General features: G+C 40.8%; 3 protein-coding genes across 5 annotated transcripts; all 3 read right to left on the reverse strand.

The window, feature by feature from the left end:
* Positions 1 to 27,017, reverse strand: LOC111237523 (zinc finger protein 846-like). Its single transcript, XM_022766647.1, has 7 exons — positions 26,926 to 27,017; positions 4,040 to 4,232; positions 3,104 to 3,206; positions 2,790 to 2,920; positions 2,390 to 2,634; positions 1,613 to 1,737; positions 1 to 1,408 (listed from the first exon to the last, which is right to left on the reverse strand). Exons 2-7 carry the CDS (start codon positions 4,230 to 4,232, stop codon positions 55 to 57), a joined length of 2,151 nt encoding a protein of 716 aa, XP_022622368.1. The 5' UTR covers positions 26,926 to 27,017; the 3' UTR covers positions 1 to 54.
* Positions 5,847 to 27,014, reverse strand: LOC111237526 (zinc finger protein 180-like). 3 transcript variants are annotated; one of them, XM_022766653.1, is made up of 6 exons: positions 26,911 to 27,014; positions 9,765 to 9,942; positions 8,896 to 8,989; positions 8,627 to 8,757; positions 7,811 to 8,269; positions 5,847 to 5,931 (listed from the first exon to the last, which is right to left on the reverse strand). In XM_022766653.1, the coding sequence occupies exons 1-6, from the start codon at positions 26,923 to 26,925 to the stop codon at positions 5,906 to 5,908; spliced, it is 903 nt and encodes a 300-aa protein (XP_022622374.1). In that variant the 5' UTR covers positions 26,926 to 27,014; the 3' UTR covers positions 5,847 to 5,905. The 3 variants fall into 3 exon arrangements, 2 of the variants coding, with proteins under 2 accessions (XP_022622374.1, XP_022622373.1); XR_002665770.1 differs by having other exon boundaries at positions 5,880 to 5,931; positions 6,606 to 8,269; positions 26,911 to 26,958; XM_022766652.1 differs by lacking the exon at positions 5,847 to 5,931 and having other exon boundaries at positions 6,427 to 8,269; positions 26,911 to 26,958.
* LOC111237518 (gastrula zinc finger protein XlCGF7.1-like) lies at positions 17,953 to 18,987 on the reverse strand. The gene is made up of 2 exons (XM_022766641.1): positions 18,381 to 18,987; positions 17,953 to 18,212 (listed from the first exon to the last, which is right to left on the reverse strand). The coding sequence occupies exons 1-2, from the start codon at positions 18,985 to 18,987 to the stop codon at positions 17,986 to 17,988; spliced, it is 834 nt and encodes a 277-aa protein (XP_022622362.1). The 3' UTR covers positions 17,953 to 17,985.
* Positions 27,018 to 27,843: the final 826 nt, after the last annotated feature.

The raw sequence follows: 27,843 nt of genomic DNA on the forward strand, positions 1-27,843 counted from the left end.
TCAAACTCTCACAGTTTTGTTCAAAGAAGAGAAAGTTAAAGGGATGAATTTGAGCTACGTTGCAGCTTCTGCCAGCTGGTGGCTCTTCATGTGTGTTTTCAGACAGTGGCTTTGAGTAAATGCTTTGTCACACCGTGTACATTTGTATGGTCTCTCTCCATTGTGTGTCCTCATGTGAACGGTCAGGTATGTCTTGCGAGCGCACGCCTTCCCACAGATCCCGCAGATAAACGGTTTCGCGCCTGAATGGACCGTCACGTGGTTGTCCAGATTGATCTTGCGTTTGAAGGACCAGCCACAGTCGGGGCAGCGGTACGGTGTCTCTCCGGTGTGGACCCGCATGTGAATGGTCAAGGGTCCCTTGGTGGAGAATCCCTTGCCGCACTCACCGCAGTGGTACGGCTTCTCGTTGGTGTGCGTTCTCATGTGAATCTGCAGCTGCTTGCTCGTCAGGAACATTTTGCAGCAGACGTCGCAGAGGTACGACCTCTCCCTGTCCGTGTGAATCTTCTCGTGTTGTCTGAGTGTGCCGGGAAGTTTGAAACTCCTCCCGCAAACCTGACAGCTGTGAGGTCTTTCTCCAGAGTGGATCATCTTGTGGCGGGATAAAGATCTGTGGTCACTGAGGGATTTCCCACATACGCCACAGAGGTGCGTCTTCTTGCTGGTGTGAATCCTGCGGTGAGCTTTTAACTGTTCCTCCAGCTCAAACACTTTGTGGCAGGTGTAGCATTTGTGAGGCTTACCCTCCTCGTGGAGTTTCTGATGATTCTCCAGGGATGCCATTAATGCAAACGCAGCATGGCAAACATGGCATTTGTATGGTCTCTCCCCAGAGTGGCCAGCCACGTGCTCATTGAGGCTTAGCACGCTGAGGAAAGACTCTCCACATGTGTGACAGTCGTCAGTTTTGTGGTGACTTTGAAGATGATACTTCAACGCCTCCACAGACTCTGGACGTTCCCCACAGACTCCACAAAGACTTCCTGGATCTTCCACGTGACTCCAGGCGTGTTTCACAAAGGTGACTTCTGATTTGTGCAGAGCTCTGCAGACTTTGCAAGAGAAAACAGCATCACTGTTTTCAGTCTTTGTCTTAGGGATCTTGACACCAGAACGTCTGGCTTTTTGTTTCTTGGTCGTCTTCAACTGCAGCTCAGAGTCACTTTCCCTCAGCTCCTCGTCACACTTGTCTGGTTTCCATTCGTCATCACTGTCATTCACCTCTTCTCTTTCTTCTTCCTTTTCATCACCTTCACTAGCATCCCCTTTAGTTTCAGTTGCGGAGCGGGCCACAAAGTCCTGAGCTGGTTGTGTTATCCAGCAATGGTCATCATCAGCTTCCTCTGTCACCACGTCCTGTTGTTGTGATGTTGAGCAGCTGCTACCTTCGACCTCCTGAACTGGGCTGTTGTGGGAAACCAAAGAGAGAATTGAGGGGGTTCACGAGTTGTGTTTAAAGCCTGTCTGATATTACATTTCTGCAAGTAATACTGCATTGTATGGGCAAAAATATGTGGACACCTCTGATAATTAGTGGTTCCAGCAGCTTCAGTCTGGGAACAGGTGCATAAAACCAAGCACACAGCCATGCAATCTCCATTTGAATTACCTTGTTAGTGGCCCAGTTTCATCACATGTCAACATGGCAGCAGTGGATGAAGTGTCCTCAGTGCTGCTGTCTTTTGTCTGCAGAGGATGAATCTCTTCTTCCCTGCCCTCAGTTTCTTTTTGTGCCTAGAAAAATAAAGAGGAGTGATTCCACTTTGCATCTTTAACTTGAAAAACTAGAATTACCGCCTCGTGGTTGTATCCCTCCTCCACTCAGACTAGTTTCAGGTTACAGGAAAACTGGCATGTTTGAATCGAAACGTGAATAAAGGTGAAACCTAGAGAAAACTAGAATCACCTCTTCATGGTTGTCTGCCAACGCCACCCAGACTCATTTCAGATTACATCCCTGTTTATCCAAAGTCATATAAAATATGAACCATTTGTGTGAAATTGTGTCATAATTGCTGTGTGAAGTCTTGAGTTATGGCTAAAAAGTGTTTTCTAAGGTCACCATGACCTTGATCTTTGACCACCAAAACCACCCAAACACCCTCTTCACAACAGCGCTGCAGAACAGAGAGGTTCAGAAGATCTTTTGTTCCCACTGCCATCAGGCTATACAACACCTCAGCCAAAGGAAATGGACTAATTTAATTATTGTTTATCATTTATTTCAACTATTATTACTACTAATGAGCTAATGGACAAATGAATTTCCCCTAGGGGAATAAATTATCTATCCATGCTGTATGTGTGAGCGGAGGGCAGGGGGGCGGGGCTGTTGTTCCAGTGACACACACACACCAGACGATACCCATCCCTAGTGACAAACTACCTTCAGTCTGATGAAGAGAGTTGATGTCGCCCATCCTGCACAACTGATGTTTCTGTGGATCTCCTCCGGCGTCACCGCCTTTAAATTCAGACACTTTAACCTCCGTCTCTTGTTTGACGTTAAGATGTCAAAAGGTTTGTTGTCTCCAGCCAGTTGAGGGAAGGTGGACCTCAGCAGGTCCAAGAAGTCCACCTCCTGCAGACCTCGAGGACACTTCAGCTTCAGCATCGGACATTTCTTAAGAACTGAAAAAGGAGAGACAAGCGCAATGATTAATATTTACAGAAAAGAAAAGTTCTGGGAGTGGTTTAGATCAGAACCTCACCTGATAAAACCAAAACTACCTTTGACTCAATTAAATTTCTTCAGTTTCGATTAAATTTATATTTTTTAGAAGTACCATTTTTTGAAAGTACTTCAGTCTGTGGGTCCTCCAGGATGCGGATCCTGAGGTCCATGTGGTTCTGAGTTTCACTGATCTGAGTTCCGCCATGCTTCCTCTGCTCAAACTGACCTCTGGAGGAAAAAGACCTGAAGATGAAGATTAGAAGCAGGTTAATTACAGAATTCCACAGCTGCCAATATTAAAAAAAATCAATGTAATTACTCAAGAAACTGAGGTTTGTTTACATGATATATTGTTTATATAAATCTCCTGTCTCACTCTCATGTAGACAATATGATAGTGGTAAAAAAAATTGTTTATGTAGGAACCTTGATGGAGTTGATTTATTCCAATCTACCAGGTTCTTCGTGAACTTGTCCTCATCTTCATCCTCCTCTTCATCATGGTAGAGTCTCCTGCTGCGCTTCACACCTGAACAAAAGACAGAAATCAATTTTTTCCACTTCATATTGCTGAAAATGTGTGTGACTGTGAGGGTTTTATTTTGAAACTTTTGAGCAGAAGTGATATTTTTATTCTGTCTCACTGAAACCAACTTGCATAAAAACTGAATGCAAACGAATGTGTCACTATTTTTTATTATTATTATTGTTATCATTATTATTATTGTTATTATTATTATTACTAGTAGTAACATTATTTTGTTATTCCTTACAATAGTAGAACTTGTTGAGTCTGTTAAACATGTTCTATTCTCGACCTGCTGTTAAATCATAACGCAAAAGCAATTTTGCAAAACTCCGTCCGCAAAATAGGCTATTCAAATTTTCCTGTGCTAAAGTTAAATTATGTATGTGAGAAGACATGATTCAACACCCGAACTCAAAAGAGTGGTGTCTTGCCTTAAATTCGGCATGCAAATAAACCACAGAGCAGCAAGACATGTCGGGAAAATAACCCTAAATCTGCGGACTGCGGTGATCAACAGAGCCCGCCACGGCTGAGCGCTGCAGAGAGGAATTCCCACTCGAAAACAGGGGAATATAAAGATCATTTCAAATTTAAGGCTAAATTATGAACTCGTTAGTCGATTGAGGCAAAGCCGATTTAAAGACAAAGTCCCTTTGATTAAGGAACCGTCTTCGTTTTGTAATTTGAAGAATGTAAATTTGTTGATAGCCAGGAAAACATTAAATTACAAGATATTTAAATGTAGTTCGACGTGGCCACTTCCTCTACAAACAGGGACTTTGTGGTTCCTGGATTTAATTTCTTTTTTTTATGCCAGAAAATGAATGACCAACCGGCTTTGATGAGTGTGACCTGAGGCTGCAGGAGAAGCTCCAGCTGTCTCCTCTGCCGGTCGATCTCCTCTCTGAAGCCCGACGCCTCCTCCTCGTACCCGGCTACGAGTCCGTCCACGGCCGCTAAGATTTCCTGGGAGGCGGCGGCGAGTCTCTCAGTAACAAATCCTCTCAGAACCTCGGACTTAGACATTTTACTGCAAGTCTCTGCTGTGTCCGCTGCGTCTCTCCTCATCACGGTTTAAGTATTTTAAGGAAAACGTTAATCCATTTTAGCATTGTTTACTAGCTTGATACTTTTTCCGGTTTGGGTACGTGCATTAATGTCATCCGAGTAGAAACCAAAACCTCATTGCTTTTCTTCAGTGATATTTAACGGCAGTTGGCATAAAAGTAGTTGAATTACCGCCATCTTCCGGATTCAGTCAGCTACTGCATCGTCCCGAGTACCAAACCTGTTTACATCGGATGCTTTCCTATCATATGAAGTGTGCTGGATATTATGATCTTTTGATTGATTGATTGATTGATTGATTGATTGATTGATTGGTTGGTTGGTTGGTTGGTTGGTTGGTTGGTTGGTTGGTTGGTTGGTTGGTTGGTTGGTACCAATAGATAGATAGATAGATAGATAGATAGATAGATAGATAGATAGATAGATAGATAGATAGATAGATAGATAGATAGATAGATATGAAGGCAGCAGTGGGATTCATCACTATGCTTTTCACTCATGTGGCCTCAGCAGGTGCGTTTGCTATATTTCTAACAGACATTTGGAAGAGGTGGTACACTTATGGTTACTGTTAAGTGACTTATTCTACAAGAAAACTTCAGACTTGCAACTTTTTACAGCTTTTTTTTTTTACTTCCTGTTTTCTGTAATTGACTGAAGAACATGTTTTTTTTCCCCATTGACTCAGGTGTTAACTCTCTATTTAGCACAGAAATTAGTAGTTATTAGTAGTTTACATGCCCTTAAATCAATTTATACAAGAACACAGAATATGGTAAGAGTTATTTAAATTTAATTTGAAATTTAAAGTCACTTTAGTTAAATGTATTTGGGAAAACAGAGGAAAAGAGAAAAATTTAAAGTGACTTTAATTGATCATAATGGTTGCGCCTGTATTAAAAGGCTACGTGTCATTCATTGGAAGGATTGTGCTTGCTATTAGCCGAAACTAAGGCTTTTACAGTCACGAAAGTCACAGAGGAAACATTTATGAACAGATATATTTCAGTGTTAAAAATAAATACCTTGAAAGGACAGTCAGTGGCAGCTGCTGTTTATCTCTGTAACAATAGACCCCGTTTCTTCACAATCTTTTCAATGTCCTGATGATGATGATGATGCTGATGAGCCAGAAGATGAAGTATTATTTGTGAAACTTCTACTAAAGTATAACTCCACAGGATGCTCCACATTCTCATTTTAAAGCTTCTGCTATTTCCCCTCTAAAACAAGAAGCTAAAATTACCAATGAATTCACATTATATTAATATGACCTGACGTCGGCACAATCATTATCATTGGCATCGTCATTGTTATTGTCATTGCTTTGGTAGGGACGTCATACACAACAGAAGAGAGTAAGTCAGAAGTTTCTCTTCTCCACATTTTTCCCCATTGTAAATTTCCATTTGAAAGTTTCCATAGTAACCTCAATGTTTCCAGAAGAGAAATATGGTGTCTCCTGGATTATTAAACAGAGCATTGACAAAAGGCTCTTGAATTACAAGCTCAGTCACTTGATGCTTCTTTGGAAGTATAAGTTTTATTCTGTTTTTACATTTGTACATACATAAAAAAGACAACAGAGACATTTGCTAATACAGCTGCTCATCTTTCAACTGGTGGTTCGGCTAGAAGAGTTTCATGTCATCCAAGCCTGAATAGAACAGAAGACAATAAATTAATCGGACTTTTACACAACTCTGTTATTGATAATTCATCTCTTGGTTTTCTATATTTCCACATTTTGAGAAGTACTTCCTCAACATAAGATGATCTTTGTCGTGGTTACAATAATAACAATGAATGGTCGTGGACAATAGAAACAACATAAACTGCTACTTCAACATGGGAATCAAACACCGCTCTCCTGCGTCGTATTCATCCATCCACCACAACCTCCTCCTGACGTGGACTTTGCCTCTGTTTTTACTATGTCACCGCGCTTTTCCCTTTCCATTTGCTCCTGTCATAATTACTTCAACCACTAGATGTCACCTAGCAACAAAATGTAACTATGAGTCATAATAACCTGCTGCACAGACAAACTATGGGCTTGTTTTTTTTTGGGGGGGGGGGGGGTTTACAGGAGGACAGTGTAAACATCCACTTAGTGACTTCATTACATGATGAGCACCATTTATCTGAATAACTAGCCTAGTTTTTATAGAGTTAAGAATTTATTATAGCACAAAATATGCCCAAAAGAAACTGTGCAGTTGTGACATAGATCTTTAACCAAGTCATCTAAGCATCTCCTACGTTTACCAGAATGGTAGAAGATCAGAAAATGATCATATGAGTAATTCTGAAAAGGCACTGACTCATTACCTTTTGTGTTGTTTAGGTGACGGAGACAGACGTTCGAATAACTCCAGCAATTGTTGTTACTTCTGTCTGGAATGTCTTGGAGAGAGCTGTGATATCTGTGAGTTATGTGAAGGCATCATGAGTTAAGTGACCTTGAGGGGCCGGTAAGTTTGTTCACTTTATTATTATTGTATTGATCAAGCTGCAAAATATAATATTAATAAATATATAGTAAGTAAGCAGATCTCCATCCAAAGATTTTTACTTAGTCACTTCACTAATTACCTACACGTGTGCACCTTTCTAAACCATGTCTAATCAATTCAGTTTGCCACAGATGCACTCCAGTGAAGTTCTGGACACATCTCAGGGATAATTAAGGCAAACAGGAATATCCTGACGACAGCAAAGGGTCTAAATACTTCTGTGAATGAGAGATTTCTGCTTTTCATTTTTGAATTGGCAAAACTTTCTAAAAACTGTTTTATCAGTCAAATTAAAGTAAATCTACAAAACAATAATTGGTCTAATTACTTTCTCTTGATTGTGTTTCTTTTGTGGATATAGGTTGTTTGTTACCAGTTCCCAATGTGCCAATATGCTGTTCTCTTGTCTATCTTCCTTGTTGTGTCTTCTATATAACCTGGTGTACAAAACCTCAATCGTAAAACTGACCTATGCTCTGTATTTTAAACATGCTGTAAGGAGCTATTACAACTCAGCATATCCGGCAACTCGGCTTCACTTACTGCTGCAGCCTTCAGTAACATGCTTGTGTTTACATATCTTCATATGTCTTTTGCAGTTTGAACTATAAACAAATCGTTCGGCACAAAAACTGCAACTGAATGGTTTCTCCCCTGTATGAACTTTCATGTGCACATCAAGATCCTCCTGCCGCTTAAATACTTTCCAACAAACATTACAACCAAACGGTCTCTCATGGACTCTCATGTGCGATACGAGGTTCCCTTTTACGTTAAATCTTTTCCCACACACATCACAACCAAACGGTTTCTCTACTGTATGGACTCTCATGTGCGCCTTAAGTTCCCCCTGCGACTTAAATCTTTTCCCACACACATCACAACCGAATGGTTTCTCTCCTGTATGGACTTTCATGTGTCTCTGCAGAACGCACTTTCTGCTGTATTTTTTCTCACACTCAGAGCAGCTGAAAGACTTCTCACCAGTATTACATCCATGGACTTCTTTGCTTTTCAAACCTGACTCAGTTGCTCTGGTTTCCTTCCAATCATCATCACTGTCTTCAGTCTCAGAGGACTCTGTGGCCTCTTCGTCTGTATGTGGTTGATGATGACCATGTGGATCTAAGTTCCTGTCTGGTTCAGATCCTCCACAGTCCTCTCCATCAGTCTCTGTTTCCATCTGTTCAGCTGAGCTGCTGGACGGAGGCTCTGCCTCTCTGCTCTCTTCAGTTCGGCTTCGATGAGGCTGTGAAGACTGAGGTTTCTCCTCATCATCTTCACTCTTCACATGGACAGGAGTGAGTGGGACCTTGGTATCATCAACTTCCTCCAGCCCTGGAAGCTGCTCTCCCTCCTGACTGGTGCAGAGTTCCTCCTGTTCCTCTTTAATGTTTGGGCTCTTTGGTTCCTCCTGATCCAGACTAAGGCTCAACTCAGGGGGAACCTCTTCTTTAATCATCAACAGATGCTGAACATCTGCAGGGAACAATGAAACACACACATTATGAACATTGTTGAACATATCCTGGGGAAATAAAACCACTGGGATCACTCTGCACATTGTTTTTTTGGTTATTGGGCCATTCTGCTGCTTTGTACTCATTTTCTTTTTTGTTTCTTTTGTCCACATATCCCTTGTTATTTCTTTTGCCAGATGATTTTCCTTTGCCTTTACTTTTCTCTACACTTACTATCTTTTATGATACAAGCCAAGCCAGGGATGACATGCGGGCCACGGGTCGCTTCATATAGAACTAAGCCTTTGTGGTATGCGCTCTACCAGGTGAGCCCAGTTCCCATTACATTTATTTTAATTAACTTTTTTAAAATTACCATTTTTTGAAAGTACTTCGGTCTGTGGCTCCTCATGGATGCGGATGCTGAGGTCCATGTGGTCCTGAGTTTCACTGATCTTGGGTCGGCCATGCTTCCTCTGCTTAAACTGACCTCTGGAGGAAAAGGACCTGAAAGATGAAGATTAGCAGCACGTTAATTACAAAAGTAAACACCTGCAAATATGAAAAAATAAATGTAATTACTCAAAAAACTGATATGGCTCCATTGTAATACATAGTAATGACAGCAAAAAGTTAAGTAGGAACCTTGATGGAGTTCTGTTATTCATATCCAGATTCTCGTCATCCTCATCTTCCTCTTCCTCTTCATCGTGGCGGAGTCTCCTGCTGCGCTTCAAACCTGAACAAAAGCCAGAAATCAATTACTTCCACTTCATATTGCTGAAAATGTGTGTGATTGTGAGGGTTTAGTTTTGGAAATTTGGAGCAGAGATGACATGGTCTATTGTACCTCACTGAAAACAACTTTACATAGAAACTGAACACAATGTGTCACTATCATTATTAATATAATTTTATAATATGACAAATTATTCCTACAACAGTGGAACTTACTGAGTCTGTCCAACATGTTCTGCAGTAGCTTGACTAGTTTTTTTTATCCTGAAATTGAAGCAAATCTGCAAAACTCCATCCACAAAATATGATATTCAATTTTCCCTCCCCACTTGTTAAGTCTGTTTGTGAGGAAGACGTGATTAAACACCTGAATCTAAAACACCGGTGTCTAACTGTAAATTCGGCATGCAAATTAACCACACAGCAGCATGATATGTGGGGAAAACAACCATGAATCTGCGGTGATCAACAGCCCACCACAGCTTCGCGCCGCAGAGGACGATTCACTCAGAAACAGAGGAAAATAAAGATCATTTCAAATTAAAATGATGAATTATTAACTCTTATTATAGCAGGGCCGATTTAAAGGGTAAGTCGCCTCGATTAAGGAACCGTCTTGGTTTTTGTAATAACAGGTATGTACATGTGTTGACAGCCCAAGTCAATGTTAAATTACAAGATATTTAAATGTAGTTCGACGCGGCCTCTTCCTTTATAAACTGGGACTTTGTGGTTCCTGGATTCAGATTTTTACGCCAAAAAACGGAATGACCAACCGGTTTTGTTGAGTATGACCCGAGGCTGCAGGAGAACCTCCAGTTGTCTCCTTTGCCGATCGATCTCGTGTCTGAGGCCCGACGCCTCCTCCTCGTACCCGGCTACGAGTCCGTCCACGGCCGCTAAGATTTCCTGGGAGGCGGCGGCGAGTCTCTCAGTAACAAATCCTCTCAGAACCTCGGCTTTCCTCATCACGGTACCTACAGTTTAAGTACTGTATGGAAAGTGATAATACCGCCCAATAATACACTTCCGGTCTGGGTGCGAGCACAAATGTTATCCGAGTAGAAACCGTAAACAAACCGGAAGAGTGCCGGGGAACAACAGTCATTTGTAGGGAGTAAGATTGTCCACGAAACGCGGCGGATTGAAGCGAGACTTGCAGTAAAATGTCTAAGTCCGAGGTTCTGAGAGGATTTGTTACTGAGAGACTCGCCGCCGCCTCCCAGGAAATCTTAGCGGCCGTGGACGGACTCGTAGCCGGGTACGAGGAGGAGGCGTCGGGCTTAAGAAATGAGATCGACCGGCAGAGGAGACTACTGGAGGTTCTCCTGCAGCCTCGGGTCATACTCCACAAAACCGGTTGGTCATTCCGTTTTAGGCGTGAAATGTTGAATCCATGAACCACAAAGTTTCCTCTGTTCCTGAGTGAATCGTCCTCTGCAGCGCGAAGCTGTGGCGGGCTGTTGATCACCGCAGATTCATGGTTGTTTTCCCCACGTGTTGCTGCTCTCTGGTTATGTTGCATGCCAGATGTACGGTTAGACACAGGTGTTTTATGTTCAGGTGTTGTATCATGTCTTCAGCACATACAGACTTTAGCTTTAACAAAGGGAAAATTGAATAGCAAGTTTTCAGGATGGAGTTTTGCAGAGATGCTTCTAATTCAGGATTTAACAACTAGTCAAGCTTTGGCAGAACATGTAGGACAGAACCAGCACGTTCTACTATTGTAGATAATAACAATAGTATTGATACTGTTGATACTGCTTCTAATAATGATGATGGAGAATGATTGTGACACGTTAACTTTTCTCTTTTTTTGTAAAACTTGCTTTAGTGAGCTGGAATAAACAACATAACTTCTGTTCAATAGTTTCAAAATAAAAATACTCAGTCACGCACATTTTCAGCAATCTATAGTGGAAATAATTGATTTCTGCTCTTTGTTCAGGTGGGAAGTGCAGCAGGAGACTCCGCCATGATGAAGAGGACAATGAAGATGAGTACGACAAGAATCTGGATATGAATAACAGAACTCCATCAAGGTTCCTACTTAACTTTTGTTGTCATTATTATTTTGTCCACATGTATACTGGGGGTGCTTGATTCAGAAAATCTCAAGATTCGATTCAAAATTGATTCTCGATTCAAAACACTTATACATTTGAATCCAGGTCCTTTTCCTCCAGAGGTCAGTTAGAGCAGAGGAAGCACAGCGGACCTCAGATCAGTGAAACTCAGAACCACAGGGACCTCAGGATCCGATTCCAGGAGAACCTACAGACTGAAGTACCTTCAAAAAAAGGTAATTTAAAAAGTGAATTAAAATAAATGTAAGGGGAACTGGGGACAATGTTTTATTATTCACACAGGAAAGGTCATCTCTGTCCTTTAAACGCACAGTATGTAACTTCTGCCTCATGAAATAATGTGGGCTCATGGGAGTTTTTGTCTCCATCACCGTCATCTTCTCCCAGTTTTGATTCTTTCAGTGTCCGTTCGTCTGGAAATCAAACAGACCTGGTCATTAGAACTGTAAAAAACAATTAATAAAATAGTTTCACATTTAAAGTCGGTGTTTCACTGACGCTGTACGACGGACAGATTAAAGAAAAAATCTAAATATGAGCCAGTTGTTCAGCAGGTTATTACTGATAGGCCAATTATCCACAGAGGAGTCATCCTCCCCGAAACAAACGGACCAGGGAATGAAAACGGTGGAAAAACCCATGAAACACTTTCACTTTAAGAATCAGTGATTTACCAACACAGTTCAGCGGCTGGGAACTGAGCTGTCTAACAATTACTGAAAATGAAATGTTACACAGAAGGATTTTAATTGCAGAACTTCTTCTAATCAAATATTTTTACGTTGTTGTACTATTACATTTAATGAAGTAAAGGGTCTGAATACTTCTTCTTCCACTGCTGCTTGTTTCCAGAATGAATGCTGCAAATCTGCAAAAGAATCATCACTGCTGTCACTGACATTGAGTAAAGACTATATGAAGTCATAGTTGTTCATAATGTGTGTGTTTCATTGTTCCCTGCAGGTGTTCAGCATCTGTTGATGATTGAAGAAGAGGTTCCCCCTGAGTTGAGCCTTAGTCTGGATCAGGAGGAACCAAAGAGCCCAAACATTAAAGAGGAACAGGAGGAACTCTGGACCAGTCAGGAGGGAGAGCAGCTTCCAGGGCTGGAGGAGGCTGATGGTACCAAGGTCCCACTCACTCCTGTCCATGTGAAGAGTGAAGATGATGAGGAGAAACCTCAGTCTTCACAGCCTCATCGAAGCCGAACTGAAGAGAGCAGAGAGGCAGAGCATCCGTCCAGCAGCTCAGCTGAACAGATGGAAACAGAGGCTGATGGAGAGGACTGTGGAGGATCTGAACCAGACAGGAACTTAGATCCACATGGTCATCTTCAACCAGATACAGATGAACAGGTCACACAGTCCTCCGAGACTGAAGACAGTGACATTGATTGGAAGGAAGTCCACACAGTAGGGAAATCATTTGATTGCAGTGTTTGTGGGAAGAGATTTAAGCGACGGACGGCGTTAACTATGCACACGAGAGTCCATACAGGAGAGAGACCATTTGGTTGTGATGTTTGTGGGAAAAGATTTAAGTGGCGGGGGGTTGTTAAGAGGCACATGAACGTGCATACTGGAGAGAAACCATTTGGTTGCAGTGTTTGTGGTAAGAGATTTAATCGTCGGGAAAACCTTAAAGGGCACACAAGAGTCCACACGAAAGAGAAACTGTTCAGTTGCAGCTTTTGTGGCTATCCATTTACGTGTTCTTCAAACAGGATAAGACACATGGAGACATGTAAACACAAGTTTGTTATTAAGGGCAGCAGCACTTAGTGAAGCTGCAGAGCTGCAGGTTTTACTGAAAAAGCTCATTGCAGCATAATTACAATGGCGAGCATCGCTCACGGTTCACTGTAATATCCTTAGTAATTCTTTATTATCTGTATTTACTTCTATTGTTTATCTGAGTTGTACTTTTGAATACATTTTTTATTAAACTACTATTCCCATTTAATGTAACAAAGTTCTGTAACACCTCAGGTGAATATATTTTTGGTTGTGAAATAAATTCGGAATTTAATATGCATTTGTCTGGTGTATGTTGTTTTGACATTGGCCATTGAGTGAATTTTCTCGTTAAAATATATTGGTCTCTTTTGTCAAAGATTTTAACCTGTTAAGCCCTGAACCTAAAATCTGGATGCTCTGTAGTATTCCTCACCTAGACAGTCGTATCCAAAATAGATGAAGAATAGCTCCAGAACCATCAGGTCCATTTGCACGAGCTGGGTCAGTACGGATAGGTAAGACCTCAGAGAAGTTATTCCATGTGTCAGTAACATAGTGACTGTTACAACAGCTGAGTAAACTGTGATAAACCAAAGGAAAAATTATATTTTTTTTCCTCACCTAGAATTTATTTTATATCAAACAATGGATACCACCATGACAACAATGGTCCCATGCACTGGGATGGTTTCATTCAGCAACTTCATGACTACAACTCTAACAATGTAGCTAGAAATTCACCAAAGCTTCTAGTAGGAACGGGGCCAGACTGTCTCTCCATTTGGACACTTGGATAGTCAAGGGACCCAAACTGCCAAAATTGCTATATTATGTTGATTCTACTTCGTAGACATTGTAAAAGTGAAAAATAAACATTAAACTTTCTATATACAAAGTTGAATCTGTTGTGCGTCGCGTGTAAAATCCTAATCTGTGCTGAAAGTCTCTGGTACTTATACACGGGTGTAGTATTGCGAGAAGCCAAGTCTCATAGGAGTGTGACACACCGTTCGAAACCTCGCGAGATGCAGAAAATGATGGCACTGAACCTGTCTGTGAAATCACTGGTGTCTTTACTGAATGTCAATGAGATCAGTGATGATACTTGCAGATTTTCAGTTGGAGGTTTACTTTATTTAAGAATATAACAATGTAAAAATTCTTTATTACAAATACTAATACTTCATTTACAATCCTACTTAAATAGAAGTAAAAAAGTATCATCAGCTAAATGCATAAAATATTTCCTTTGGACTCTCCTCTGAATTGAGAGAGAACTGCAACAGCCTTCACCCAATAACTTTATTCTAATTCAGAATAAACAAACTATTTATTTCTCTAACAAAAATACATGAACTCAGACTGTCACAATGAAAAAGGAATTTAGTATACAGCTTCAAATATTCAAAAGTACAGATGTGAGAAATGATAAAAACCAGTTCAACTATAAAAGAAAATACAAATGTGAAAGAGCGACATCAAATATTACAGTTAATTGTCAATATGCTTTCATGCAAACTTCAACTTCAAGTAAACGCAACTTAAATTCAGCATTTCAATGATGCTGTGATGAGCTCTTCCAGTTCAGTTCAACCAGCAACTATGAAAACTTCAGTTCCTGCTGCTGCCCTCAGTAACATACTTGAGTTTGTGTGGCAAGCAATTTTTAAGTTATACAAACAGTAAGTGATCGGTTTCTCCCCTTTATGGATTATCATGTGCCTCATAACGCTCCCCTAAGACTTACATGTTCTCTCGCAAAACACTGCAGCGAAATGGTTTCTCATCATGTGCTCCTTCAGGTGCTGCTGTCGGTTATATCTTTTCCTGCAAGCAGCGCAACCATATGGTTTCTCTCCAGTATGTTTTCTGATGTGCACCTTAAGGTTCCTCTGCGACTTAAATCACTGGTGTCTTTACTGAATGTCAGTGAAATCAGTGATGATTCTTGCAGATTTGCAGTTGGAGGTTCATTGGGACACAAACAACAGTGGAGGAAGAGGTAGTCTCTACTTTATTAAAAGTAATAGCATATGTGATTACAAGTTCTAACACTGCATTTAAAATCTAACTTAAAAAAAAGTAAAAAGTATCATCAGCTAAATGTATAAAATATTTTCTTTGGATTCTCCTCTTGATTGAGAGAGAACTGCAAAAGCCTTCACCCAATAACTTTATTCTAATTCAGAATAACAAAAACACATGAACTCAGACTGTCACATGAAAAAGTAATTCAGTATACAGTTTCAAACGTGAGCAATGATGAAACCCAGTTACAAAATAAAAGAAAATAAAAATGCGTTACTAATGGCATCAAATATCACGGTCAACTCTTCTACAAACTTCAACAGGAACTCAGCATTGGGATGATGCTGTGATGAGCTCTTCCACTTCAGCTTCAGTAACACGCCTGACTTTACATGTCTCCTCATGCTTCTTGAAGTTTGACCAATACGTGAATGGTCTGCTGCAAAAGCTGCAACTAAACACTTTCTCTCGTGTATGGATTACCATGTGCCTCTTATGATGACTCTTTCGCTTGAATTTTTCTCCACACACATCACAAACAAATGGACTTTCTCCTGTGTGGATTTTCATGTGCCTCGTACGATGAATCGTTCGCTTAAATCTTTCCCCACACACATCACAAGCAAACGGTTTTTCTCCTGTGTGGATTTTCATGTGCCTCTTGTGAGTCATATAGTGCTTAAATGTTCTCCTGCACACATCACAACTAAACGGTCTCTCTCCTGAATGGACTCTCATGTGGCCCATAAGGTTCCCCTTCGACTTAAATCCTCTTCCACAAACATCACATCTAAACGGTTTCTCTACTGAATGGACTCTCATGTGGCCAATGAGGCACCACTTTGCCCTAAATTCTTTCCCACAAATATCACAACTAAATGGTTTCTCTCCCGTATGGACTTTCATGTGGCAGAAAAGGTATCCCCTCGACTTAAATCTTCTCCCACAAATATCACAACCAAACGGTCTCTCCCCTCTATGGACTTTCATGTGCTTCTTACGATGAATCTTTCGCCTAAAACGTTCCCCACATACATCACAACCGAATGGTTTCTCTGCTGAATGTATTTTCATGTGTATCTGCAGAATCCGCATTCTTCTCATTTTTTTCCCACACTCAGGGCAGCTGTAAGGCTTCACATCAGAGTTACATCCTGTATCACTTACATGGACTTCTTTACTTTTCAAACCTGACTCAGGGTCACTGTCTTCAGTCTCGGAGGACTCTGAGACCAGTTCATCTGTGTCTGGTTGAAGATGACCATGTGGATCTAAGTTCCTGTCTGGTTCAGATCCTCCACAGTCCTCTCCATCAGCCTCTGTTTCCATCTGTTCAGCTGAGCTGCTGGACGGAGGCTCTGCCTCTCTGCTCTCTTCAGTTCGGCTTCGATGAGGCTGTGAAGACTGAGGTTTCTCCTCATCATCTTCATTCTTCACATGGACAGGAGTGAGTGGGACCTTGGTACCATCAGCTTCCTCCAGCCCTGGAAGCTGCTCTCCCTCCTGACTGGTCCAGAGTTCCTCCGGTTCCTCTTTAATGTTTGGGCTCTTTGGTTCCTCTTGATCCAGACTAAGGCTCAACTCAGGGGGAACCTCTTCTTCAATCATCAACAGATGCTGAACATCTGCAGGGAACAATGAAACACACACATTATGGACAACTGTGACTTCATATAGTCTTTACTCAATGTCAGTGACATCAGTGATGATTCTTTTGCAGATTTGCAGCATTCATTCTGGAAACAAGCAGCAGTGGAAGAAGAAGTATTCAGACCCTTTACTTCATTGAGATTAGTAGTACAACAACGTAAAAATATTTGATTTCAAGTGCTGTATTTAAAACTCAATTCAAGAAAAAGCACACAAGTATCAGCTAAATGTACCTACATATCTTCTTCAGACTCTCCCCTGGATTTAAAAAGACACTGCAACATGTATGACCCAGTGTTTCAAAATAATACAATATTGAACTGTTACAAATTGTTTAGCCAGTAACCAAAAGTGCCAGAGATGGTCTACCCCAAGTTAAACATTAAAATCTAAATGGACCCTCTGCTCCACCAAACAGACACTGTTAAAGAGCAGCCGGTGAACATACTGCAGCATTTAGCAGCTAATGAGCCACATCTTTCCCTCAAGAGTTGGTGGAGACCAAAAATTGAGTTAAATGAGAGTAGTGGCATCAGTTTCAAACAAACTACATTATAAAGCAACTGCTTCATATTAGTAATGAAACAAATCTGAATGGCTTTTCTGACAGTATGAACCCTGCACCACTCCTGCTAAAGCACCTTTATCATCCTGTCATTATGGTGCAGAATGAATTCCGGTTAGAATCAAACTCTTAACATTACAATGTTCAAAAGCAAAAGAGATGAAAAACATTGTAAACTTGAAAATACACTAAATGGCCAATGTCAAAAAAATATACAGTTTTTCAGACAGAAAAAAAAACCCAAATTCATTGTAAATTAAATCTGAATTTATTTCAAACAATTATATTTACTCAAGCTGTCACAAAATTTCTTTACCTTAAATGGGAATACTAATTAAAGCTACACAATTAATCAGAATTTTTTCAAAATCCCATAATGTCCAAGTGCAATATCAAAAACGAAGGTACTACAATTTTTTGATCAAGATGAAATGTGTCACAACATTTTTGTGTAGTAAAGGAAAATGTTTCGTTGATACAAAGCTCAACAAAAATCTATGTAACAATATTACAGCCACATGTGAATCTTTTTTTTTTTTTTTTTTTAATTCTGACTTTAAACTCAGAATTCTGCAGAAAAAAAGAAATACATGTGGCCCTAATTCTCTTCCATAAAAATCACATCATCATTTTACATTTTTTTCAGGAAAAATTAAATGCAAAAACAAAAATTTCAATTGAAATGACAATATCTGCCAAAATAATGGCAATGAGATTTTTTTTTTTTTTTGGTATATTGTGCAGCCCTAATAGTAATTTAGTATACATTTTCAAATATTCAAGAATATAAATGTAAGAGAGGGCAAAACTCACTTAAAACAAAAAGAAAATACAAGTGTGCAAGAATTAATAAAAATGTTACAGTTCACTTGAGTAACACACAAAAACTATGCTATTCCAGTTCAGTTCAACCAGCAACTCTGCAGCTTCAGTTACTACTGCTGCCCGCAGTAACATGTTTGCATTTACATCTCTTCAAGTGATTTTGCCTGTTTGTATAACTTATGAATTGCTTGCCACACAAACAGCAACTAAACGGTTTCTCTCCTGTATGAACTCTTATGTGCACCTTAAGGTCTGTCTGCCGCTTAAATGTTTTTCCACAAACATCACAAGCATAGGGCTTCTCTCCTGTATGGACTCTCATGTGGACCTTAACATAATCCCGCCGGTTGAATTTTTTCCCACAAACGTCACAACCAAACCGTTTCCCTCCTAAATGGACTTTCATGTGCACCTTAAGATAACTCTGCCGGTTAAATGTTTTCCCACAAACATCACAACCAAACGGTTTCTCCTCTATATGGTTTCTCCTGTGCGTTGCAAGGTTCCCTTTTACCTTAAATCTTTTCCCACAAACATCACAAACAAACGGTTTCTCTTCTGTATGTATTTTCATGTGGAGTTTAACTGCCGACTGCTGCTTAAATTTTTTCCCACAAACATCACAATCAAACGGTTTCTCTTCTGTATGGACTTTCTTGTGGACATTAAGTTCAGACTGCCGCTTAAATGTTTTCCCACAAACATCACAACCACATGGTCTCTCTCCTGTATGGAATCTGATGTGCAGCTTAAGATAGTCATGTCTGTGAAATCTTTTTCCACAATCATTACAACCAAACGGTTTCTCTCCTGTATGCACTCTCATGTGTGTCCGCATAACCCACTTCGTGGTAAATCTTTTCCCACACTCAGAGCAGCTGAAAGGCTTCTCACTAGTTTTAAATCCTGTATCACTAACGTGGACCTTATTAATTTTCAAACCTGACTCAGGTGCTCTGGTTTCCTTCCAATCAACGTCACTGTCTTCAGTCTCGGAGGACTCTGAGACCAGTTCATCTGTATCTGGTTGAAGATGACCATGTGGATCTAAGTTCCTGTCTGGTTCAGATCCTCCACAGTCCTCTCCATCAGCCTCTGTTTCCATCTGTTCAGCTGAGCTGCTGGACGGAGGCTCTGCCTCTCTGCTCTCTTCAGTTCGGCTTCGATGAGGCTGTGAAGACTGAGGTTTCTCCTCATCATCTTCATTCTTCACATGGACAGGAGTGAGTGGGACCTTGGTACCATCAGCTTCCTCCAGCCCTGGAAGCTGCTCTCCCTCCTGACTGGTCCAGAGTTCCTCCTGTTCCTCTTTAATGTATGGGCTCCCTGGGTCCTCCTGATCCAGACAGGGGCTCAACTCAAGGGGAACCTCTTCTTTAATCATCAACAGATGCTGAACATCTGCAGGGAACAATGAAACACACACATTATGAAAAACGGTGTCTTCATATTGTCACTGATATCACTGGTGTCTTTACTGAACCCTCCATTTTCTTCTCTGTGGACACCAACAGCATTTCCTGCAGCAGTGAAGGGATGATACTTTTTCAGTCTGCAGATGACGTGGCATCAGTGCTCTGTCTGAAAACAATCAGGCTGTAAACAACCTGGTCTGGACATTTTAGAAAAACTCTCTCAAGCTCAACCTCACCAAAACTCAGGAGCTGTGCTGTAAGAGCAGAGAAAAAAACAGACCCACAACAACCACAATTTAACCATTCAGTTATTTTTTCAGTAACTATGCACACCAACGTTTTATTAATTCAGATTCACCAGCATCGTAAACCAGCAAGACGGCAAAGTGGTGGTGAGTCCCTATACTGAAGGGGTTGTGAAGTCCGACTGTCCATTCCTCAATTATTTATATTCCTTTAGTCCAGAACATTCCACAGATCGCAAAAGCCAGAAGGGTATTTTAAGTTTTCCAAGTCATTAATATCGTCAAGTGAAGTCTATTGCAGACTGCCAAACGTCTTTATTCACAGCACTTCTCTCCATATCTCTGCCAATTCCTTCCTTCAGGCTGCCTGGCAGTGGGTAGGCTTGGTCAGGGTTTTTCCTCCAAAAAGAATTGCGAGGCAGCCGCCTCCATCAAATTTCGCGCCACCTCAGTCTCCCGCCAAATTCTAGTACTTGTTTTCTCGGTACTCTTTGTTTATAACTGCAATTGCAGCTGCACGTCGCTACGGCAATGTAGTGGCGCTGTATCATAATCCGTGCATCAGGCAGAGCCATGCGAAACTGCCAAAGAAGAAGAATACGAACACGCTGGGTTTTCTGCCTGCGGAAGGAGGTGGCCACCGATCAAACAGGTGAATAGGGTTGCCACCCATCCCGTATAATACGGGATTGTCCGGCATTTGAAAATAAAATGATTCTAGTACTTGTTTTATCGGTACTCGGTGGATTTGAATCAATACAGGATGCAATTTGTCCTGTATTTTCGTTCATGTTATCGCCTCAAAGTGCTGTGAATAATGTTAACCAGTTGCCACCTTTTTTCACATAAAAAGGTGGCAACTATGGCTCAAACTGATTGGGCAGCACCAATGCCATTGTAACAGTGAACCATTTGTTTACAGTAAGACATGGGTGGTAATTGTAGTTGTAGTCATCTGGTCAATGATTCAGGTGAACTGACCCTTTAGAGTTATAATATGTAACTTTTCCACATTAACATGTCTCAAAATGACTACACCTATGTTATATATTTTGTAGTTGTGACCTTACATTATCCCAAATGTTTCCAGCAATTCTCAAACCTAGAGAAATACATCATTTTAATATGGCAAAGCTCTGTGTCATTTGGTCGCTTGTCAATGACATCACATCCGCTATGATCATGGGTTTGTGTCGTGGTTGCCTTCAGAAGCTCAAAATTTACTTTTATTTAGTTTTAAAGCTGGAGTAGGTAATCTGGGAGATGTAAGCCTGAGTTAGCTAGATTTTGAAAGTATCCTCCAACATCTTCCCTTCAGACATCCCTCCAAGGCCTCTCCCCAAAAACACACAAATGCGCACTGCACGAGTGGACAAGAGAGAGAGCGGAGCGGAACGTAGCGGTGATTGTCATTGTGATATCCCAATACGGAGTGACATTCACAAGTAAGAAAACATACACTCACCAGCCACGTTATCAGGTACACCTGTTCAACTGCTTTACGCAAATGTCCAACAGGCCAATCACATGGCAGCAACTCAATGCATTTAGGCATGTAGACATGGTCAACACGATCTGCTGAAGTTCAAACCAAGCATCAGAATAGGGAAGAAAGGTGACTTTGAATGTGGCATTGTTGTTGGTGCCAGTCAGGCTAGTCTGAGTATTTCAGAAACTGCTGATCTACTGGGACTTTCAAGCACAGCCATCTTTAGGATTTACAGAGAACGGTCCGAAAAAGAGAAAATATCCAGTGAGCGGCAGTTCTAAGGGTGAAAATGCCTTGTTGATGCCAGAGGTCAGAGGAGAATGGCCAGACTGGTTTGAGCTGATAGAAAAGCAACAGTAACTCAAATCTCGTTACAACCGAGGTAAGCAGAAGAGCATCTCTGAACGCACAACATGTCGAACCTTGAAGCAGATGGGCGACAGCAGCAGAAGACCACACTGGGAGCCACTCCTGTCAGCTAAGAACAGGAAACTGAGGCTACAGTTCACACGGGCTCACCAACATTGTACCATAGAAGATTGGAAAAACATTGCCTGGTCTGATGAGACTGGATTTCTGCTATGACATTCAGATGGTAGGGTCAGAATTTGGCATGAAAGCATGAATCCATCCTGCCTTGTATCAACGGTTCAGGCTGGTGGTGGTGGTGTAATGATGTGGGGGATATTTTCTTGGCACACTTTGGGCCCCTTAGTAACAAATGAGCATCGTTCAAATGCCATAGCCTACCTGAGTATTGTTGCTGACCATGTCCATCCCTTTATGACCACGGTGTACCCATCTTCTGATGGCTTCTTCCAGCAGGATAACACACCATGACATCACAAAGCTCAAATCATCTCAAACTGGTTTGTTGATTATGACAGTGAGTTCACTGTACTCAAATGGCCTCGACAGTCACTAGATCTCAATCCAATAGAGCACCTTTGAGATGTAACGGGAACAGGAGATGCGCATCATGGATAGGCAACTGACAAATCATCAGCAACTGTGTGATGCTATCATGTCAATATGGACCAACTGAATCTATGCCACAAAGAATAAAAGAAGTCAAAAGGGGGCCCAAGCCGGTACTAGAAAGGTGTACCTAATAAAGTGGCCAGTGAGTGTATAAGATTACCGTAATGAATGTAAACAACCAACAAGACTGTTACTCACTGCTGTCAAGTTAGTATGTTTGGTAATTTATAGTGGAAATACAGTTAGATGCAATAACTTATCGCTGGCTAGCTAGAAGCCACATGCGGTAAGGTTATATATCAGGCAAAGCTAGAGACATCAACAGAGTTAGCTACACTATTAATACTAAGTTAGCTATACTACTAGTACAGCTAACGTTTCTTTTGAACCTGCTGCTTTGAAGCTGCATGTCTATGAAAAAACATTGCATCACCTGCTGCAGCTCTGTCTGAGCTCTGTGACCCAAACTTGGTGTTTGGTATGTTACAAATGACATCAGCAGATGCTCCTCAACCAGGACCTTCGGTTACAGGTCTTTCTACCTGATGCATTAGCCAGAAATGTCCACACATGTGTAAGGTACAACACAACATCACAAGCCCTGTGTTTTCATGCTGCCACAAAGGGAATCATATACAGAACCATTCAAGAGTTTGTGAAAGTGTGTACAAACTTTTGACTGGTACTGTATCAAGTATTTTGCTGTCCCTTTTCCCAGGAGAATACCAAGTATTATTTTTTCTTTTTATACATTACTTGTGTAAATATTCAAATTTGTATTTTATTATTTTGCATTCTTCTTTATATGAACAATCTGTTCTGACTTTTTTGAATGCCTTTTTCCTTACACTTACAGCATAAACAGTGAAGCCAATTCATTTACTATCTCTTTGTATGCTACACAAAAAATACAAATCCAATGTGGTATGAAACTTGTTTATTGTATTTTTATGGACTGAGATACTTTTAACAATACAAAATATATACACAATGTATCATTGCCATACACAATATATTTACTGTTGATTATAGGCAGAGGTGAGTGTTGGATGACGGGTCAGTATGTGGCATCATGTGGGCACTGTGGTTATCTTCTTCTGCAATGACAGCGATTGCCTTTTAGAAAGAATCATCACAATTAGCCATTCACTCAACAATGATGACATTTAGATAATTAGATCTAAATCTCTTTACAGGATGTATATCACACAGGACTATTGCTACATAGAAATAAAAGTCTACGGTTATTTTTGCTGAGAGGAAGTTGGTTTAATGGGTATAAAATACTTATTTGAAAGGGTTGGTTAGTGCATTAAGTGTGAGCAGTTATGGACAGTGTTTCCCATATTTTTGTGTGGCTGACAGACACAGATACACAAATCATCAATTCAATGATATTTTTCTAATATGATAAATGGTCTCAACTTGTAGGCTAAAGTAGGACTGCATGAACCAATATTGTGAGGAGCACCCTCATGTATGTGTAACAAAAAAACTACACAAGACAGGAGGGTGCATTTACATGAATAGTGGTCTAAACAATTACACCGACCTAACACCATCTTAAAAACTTTGTACATTTGTAAACGCGTCGACAATGGCCTGATTCGTAGCAGTTTGAAGGGCTGAGCTACTTCTCAGTCACATAAAGTTGCACTCACAGCTGGGAGAGAAACTGAAATGGCGGAGGTGGAGTGGGGGTGGTGGTCTCATCAATCCGCGTTTTAAAAAAGGTGTGGAGGTTGAGTCTTTCTCACAACTAAAAAAAACACAAAACACAAAGTCCCATTCGCAGCTGTTACAGACAAAGATAAAGACTATCAAACGACATCTGCTCACAACCACACTGCAGACATTGCCAAACATATAGGCTGCACAGATTACATACAAGGCAACGTTATGTGTAAACATAGCTACACTGTCTACTAGCATAGCTGACGTTGCTTGCACCCATTGCGTTATCTAATGTTAGCTTTGGCTAATACATAAAACATAGGTTGGTTTATGATTAAATAGCCAAAACAACTTATGAAGCAGGTATTTACACCCCGCCCCCCTCCCCTCCACAAACCAAAACAAACAACATAATTACCTGTATAACAGAAATACAGCCACAATCGAGTCACTTTTTATCAAGTCTTTTACTCAGTTGTCGCCATCAAGCTACGTCAGTGTTGATTCTTGCATTGTCAAATTTTATTTTTGTTGCAGCTTTTTCTGCTTCCGTCTTCCTTTTACGAGTGAAGCTGCTGATGAAGTCCAGGCCTTAGGTGGAACTGGTTGAACTTTCTCTGCCATTCCTGTGCGTCTTCTTCCTTTTCTTCACCCGCAACTGCCACTTGTCTGACACGGCAGCAGCTCGGTGATGCAATGCAGCAGTAAGCGCGAGTGCACGGCCAGAGTATGCGCAGTCATGCTAGTGAGGTTGACAGACGGGTAGGCCAGCCAATCATTACATCCAGGCTGAACACAATGATTGACCGGAGTTTTTACAGCCCGGTAATTGACACTGTTTATTGTCAGAGCATTTAATTTGTTCATTGTTATCAGGCTATTAAGAGAATTTAAAGAAATATAACAAAAAGTGTTTCTGAAAAACATTACCTACTCCATCTTTCAACTTTTTTACGTTTTTTTACACCTTGGTCGTTTTCATCTATATATTTTAACCACTTCGAGGATTTTTGTCATCGGACATCTGGATCTTAAGTTATCAGAGAGAAAAGCTGAGAAATGTCAGACAGCTCAACTCCCAGCCACTGGAGACGTCCAGTCCTGTGTCCACTGAACTGTGTCTGTGAATCACAGATTTTTAAGGTTAGACTACTTTATTCGTTTACTGGTTTTAAACCCCTGGTCCATTTGTTATGGAGAGGAGGACGACTCTGCACATAATTCAGTTGCTGGTAAACACCTGTTGGACATCTGGGCCTGTATTCACAAAGCATCTTAAGGCTAAAAGAAGCTCCTAACTTGCAGATTTAGGAGAAACTCCTAAAAATAATGGCTGTGTCAGTCCTAACTTTAGGACTCCTCATTTTTCTGACTAAGAGAGATTCATAAAGCTACTTCGCTCTAAAAAGCAGCTCCTAAGTCTGGAAGAAGTTAAAAGCAGTCAAGAGGACTCCTAACTAACTAAGACCAAATCACAGAGAATCATCAAGGGCTGCTGTCAGTCCACGTCGCAGTGTTTTGGAAACCATACATGATGCTGAATTACTTAAAAGATACGACTCAATCATGAGTCACTTACAATTCTTTGAATTTGATTTTTAAAATTACCATTTTTTGAAAGTACTTCAGGCTGTTGCTCCTCCAGGATGAGCATCCTGAGGTCCATGTGGTTCTGAACTTCACTGATCTGATGTCCGCTGTGCTTCCCCAGCTCAAACTGACCTCTGGAGGAAAAAAAGTGAATATGAAATCAGTTTTTGTAATTACAAAGGGCAAGCTAAAGTTCAACTGGACTTCTGCAAATTAATGGTTTCCTGATTCAAATGACCATTTTCATTACAACATTAATTAAAGTAAGTATAGGAAACTATGATTTCTGTTTTAACTTTAGCAGCTGTAATATCGACTTAATACATCAATGTGAGTGGGCTGTAGTCCTTTTGGTTTCAAGTCACTCAGCTTTATACAATAAAAATGTGTCTGATAATATTTGGTCTAGACATTAATTTAAATCAGCATTGATACTTTTTCAACACAGTAAATCACACAGCATTACACCTGCAATTATACAGTTTTAAAGGGAAAAGTATATACATATGTATACATATACATACAAAATAATAATGACAACAAAAGTTAAGTAGGAACCTTGATGGAGTTCTGTTATTCATATCCAGATTCTTGTCATACTCATCTTCATTATCCTCTTCATCATGGCGGAGTCTCCTGCTGCACTTCACACCTGAACAAAAGCCAGAAATCAATTATTTCCACTTCATATTATTGAAAATGTGTGACTACAGAGGCTTTATTTTGAAATTATTGAGCAAAAGTAATGCGTTTATTCTAGCTGACTGAAACCAATTTTACATAAAAATGAAACAAGTTAACGTGTCACAATCATTTTCCATCATCATTATTAGTAGCAGTATCAACTGTATCAATACTATTGTTATTATCTATAATAGTAGAACGTGCTGGTTCTGTCCTACATGTTCTGCCAAAGCTTGACTAGTTGTTAAATCCTGAATTAGAAGCATCTCTGCAAAACTCCATCCTGAAAACTTGCTATTCAATTTTCCCTTTGTTAAAGCTAAAGTCTGTATGTGCTGAAGACATGATACAACACCTGAACATAAAACACCTGTGTCTAACCGTACATCTGGCATGCAACATAACCAGAGAGCAGCAACACGTGGGGAAAACAACCATGAATCTGCGGTGATCAACAGCCCGCCACAGCTTCGCGCTGCAGAGGACGATTCACTCAGAAACAGAGGAAAATAAAGATCATTTCAAATTAAAAAGCTAAATGATGAACTTGTTAGTCAATGACATCAAGGCGGATTTAAAGAGCAACTCGCCTCGATTAAGGAACCGTCTTAGATTTTGTAATTACGGGTAGGCCTATTCATATTTGTCGAAAGCCAAGTAAATGTTAAATTACAAGATATTTAAATGTAGTTCGACGCGGCCTCTTCCTCTACACACCGGGACTTTGTGGTTCCTGGATTTAAAAGTTTACGCCTAAAACGGAATGACCAACCGGTTTTGTTGAGTATGACCCGAGGCTGCAGGAGAACCTCCAGTAGTCTCCTCTGCCGGTCGATCTCCTGTCTGAAGCCCGACGCCTCCTCCTCGTACCCGGCTACGAGTCCGTCCACGGCCGCTAAGATTTCCTGGGAGGCGGCGGCGAGTCTCTCAGTAACAAATCCTCTCAGAACCTCGGACTTAGACATTTTACTGCAAGTCTCGCTTCAATCCGCCGCGTGTCGTGGACAATCTTACTCCCTACAAATGACTGTTGTTTCGCAGCGTGGCCCTTTTCCGGTTTGAGTACGTGCTTTAATGGCATCCGAGTAGAAACAAGACCATCGCTAAGCGTTACCTTTCCTTTTTCTTTCAGCATCAAATGTTCTGTAAACGACAGATGTCGCACTAGACCACTAGCACCGGCAGATTTATGTCATTATTATTAAAACACACACACATTTGGCCCCAATCTCCTTCCATACAAACCTGACACACCTGGATATGTACTGAGAACTTGTTGGGAACTCTTGTGCAGTGAAATAACCATTACTTTCATATGGTATAGGGTTAGAGAGATGCTGGTGGTCTAGTGCCATATCTACTGGCAGTGACGAGCGTTTGAACCTTAAAGGATGAAAGGAAAAGGAAAGCCTGTACGTAACCTATAGTTACCGTGATGAGGAGAGACGCAGGGGACACAGCACACAAGCCGGTTTGTCATTCCGTTTTAGGCGTAAAATTTAAACCACAAAGTGGCTGCGTCGAACTACATTCACATGTCTGTTATTTAACCATTACTTGTCTATCTATCAATTTTCATACCTGATGTTTGAAAGAGTTAGACGGTTCTTTAATTAAGGTGAGCTACTCTTTAAATCAGCTTTACTGTAATTGACTAACGAGTTAATGATTGAGCTTTTTGATTTAAAATTATTCCTGTATTCCTCTTTTTCGAGTGCGACACCCTCTGCAGCGCTGCAGCTGTGGCGGGTTGTTTATCGCCGAAGTCCGCAGATTTAGGGTTATTTTCCCGACATGTCTTGCTGCTCTATGGTTATGTTACATGCCGAATTTACGGGTAGACACCAGTGTTTTGTGTTCAAGTTTTGGATCATGTCAATTAC

Source organism: Seriola dumerili, unplaced genomic scaffold (genome assembly GCF_002260705.1).
Source record: "Seriola dumerili isolate Sdu_G_001 unplaced genomic scaffold, Sdu_1.0 BDQW01000917.1, whole genome shotgun sequence".
NCBI classification, from domain to species: domain Eukaryota; kingdom Metazoa; phylum Chordata; class Actinopteri; order Carangiformes; family Carangidae; genus Seriola; species Seriola dumerili.

What these genes read in the sequence shown, in the direction of transcription:
- LOC111237526 (XM_022766652.1), bottom strand. An exon ending in AATAACAGAACTCCATCAAG is followed by an intron (nt 8,758 to 8,895) that starts GTTCCTACTTAA and finishes TTCATCTTTCAG; the next exon opens with GTCCTTTTCCTCCAGAGGTC. An exon ending in CGAAGTACTTTCAAAAAATG is followed by an intron (nt 8,270 to 8,626) that starts GTAATTTTAAAA and finishes TGTTCCCTGCAG; the next exon opens with ATGTTCAGCATCTGTTGATG.
- LOC111237523 (XM_022766647.1), bottom strand. Translation starts at nt 4,232, where the DNA reads ATGTCTAAGTCCGAGGTTCTGAGAGGATTTGTTACTGAGAGACTCGCC. An exon ending in TGAAGTACTTTCAAAAAATG is followed by an intron (nt 2,635 to 2,789) that starts GTACTTCTAAAA and finishes CTCCTTTTTCAG; the next exon opens with TTCTTAAGAAATGTCCGATG. An exon ending in GAAACTGGGCCACTAACAAG is followed by an intron (nt 1,409 to 1,612) that starts GTAATTCAAATG and finishes TTCCCACAACAG; the next exon opens with CCCAGTTCAGGAGGTCGAAG.
- LOC111237518 (XM_022766641.1), bottom strand. Translation starts at nt 18,987, where the DNA reads ATGGAAACAGAGGCTGATGGAGAGGACTGTGGAGGATCTGAACCAGAC. An exon ending in TAAGGTAAAAGGGAACCTTG is followed by an intron (nt 18,213 to 18,380) that starts CAACGCACAGGA and finishes GGGATTATGTTA; the next exon opens with AGGTCCACATGAGAGTCCAT.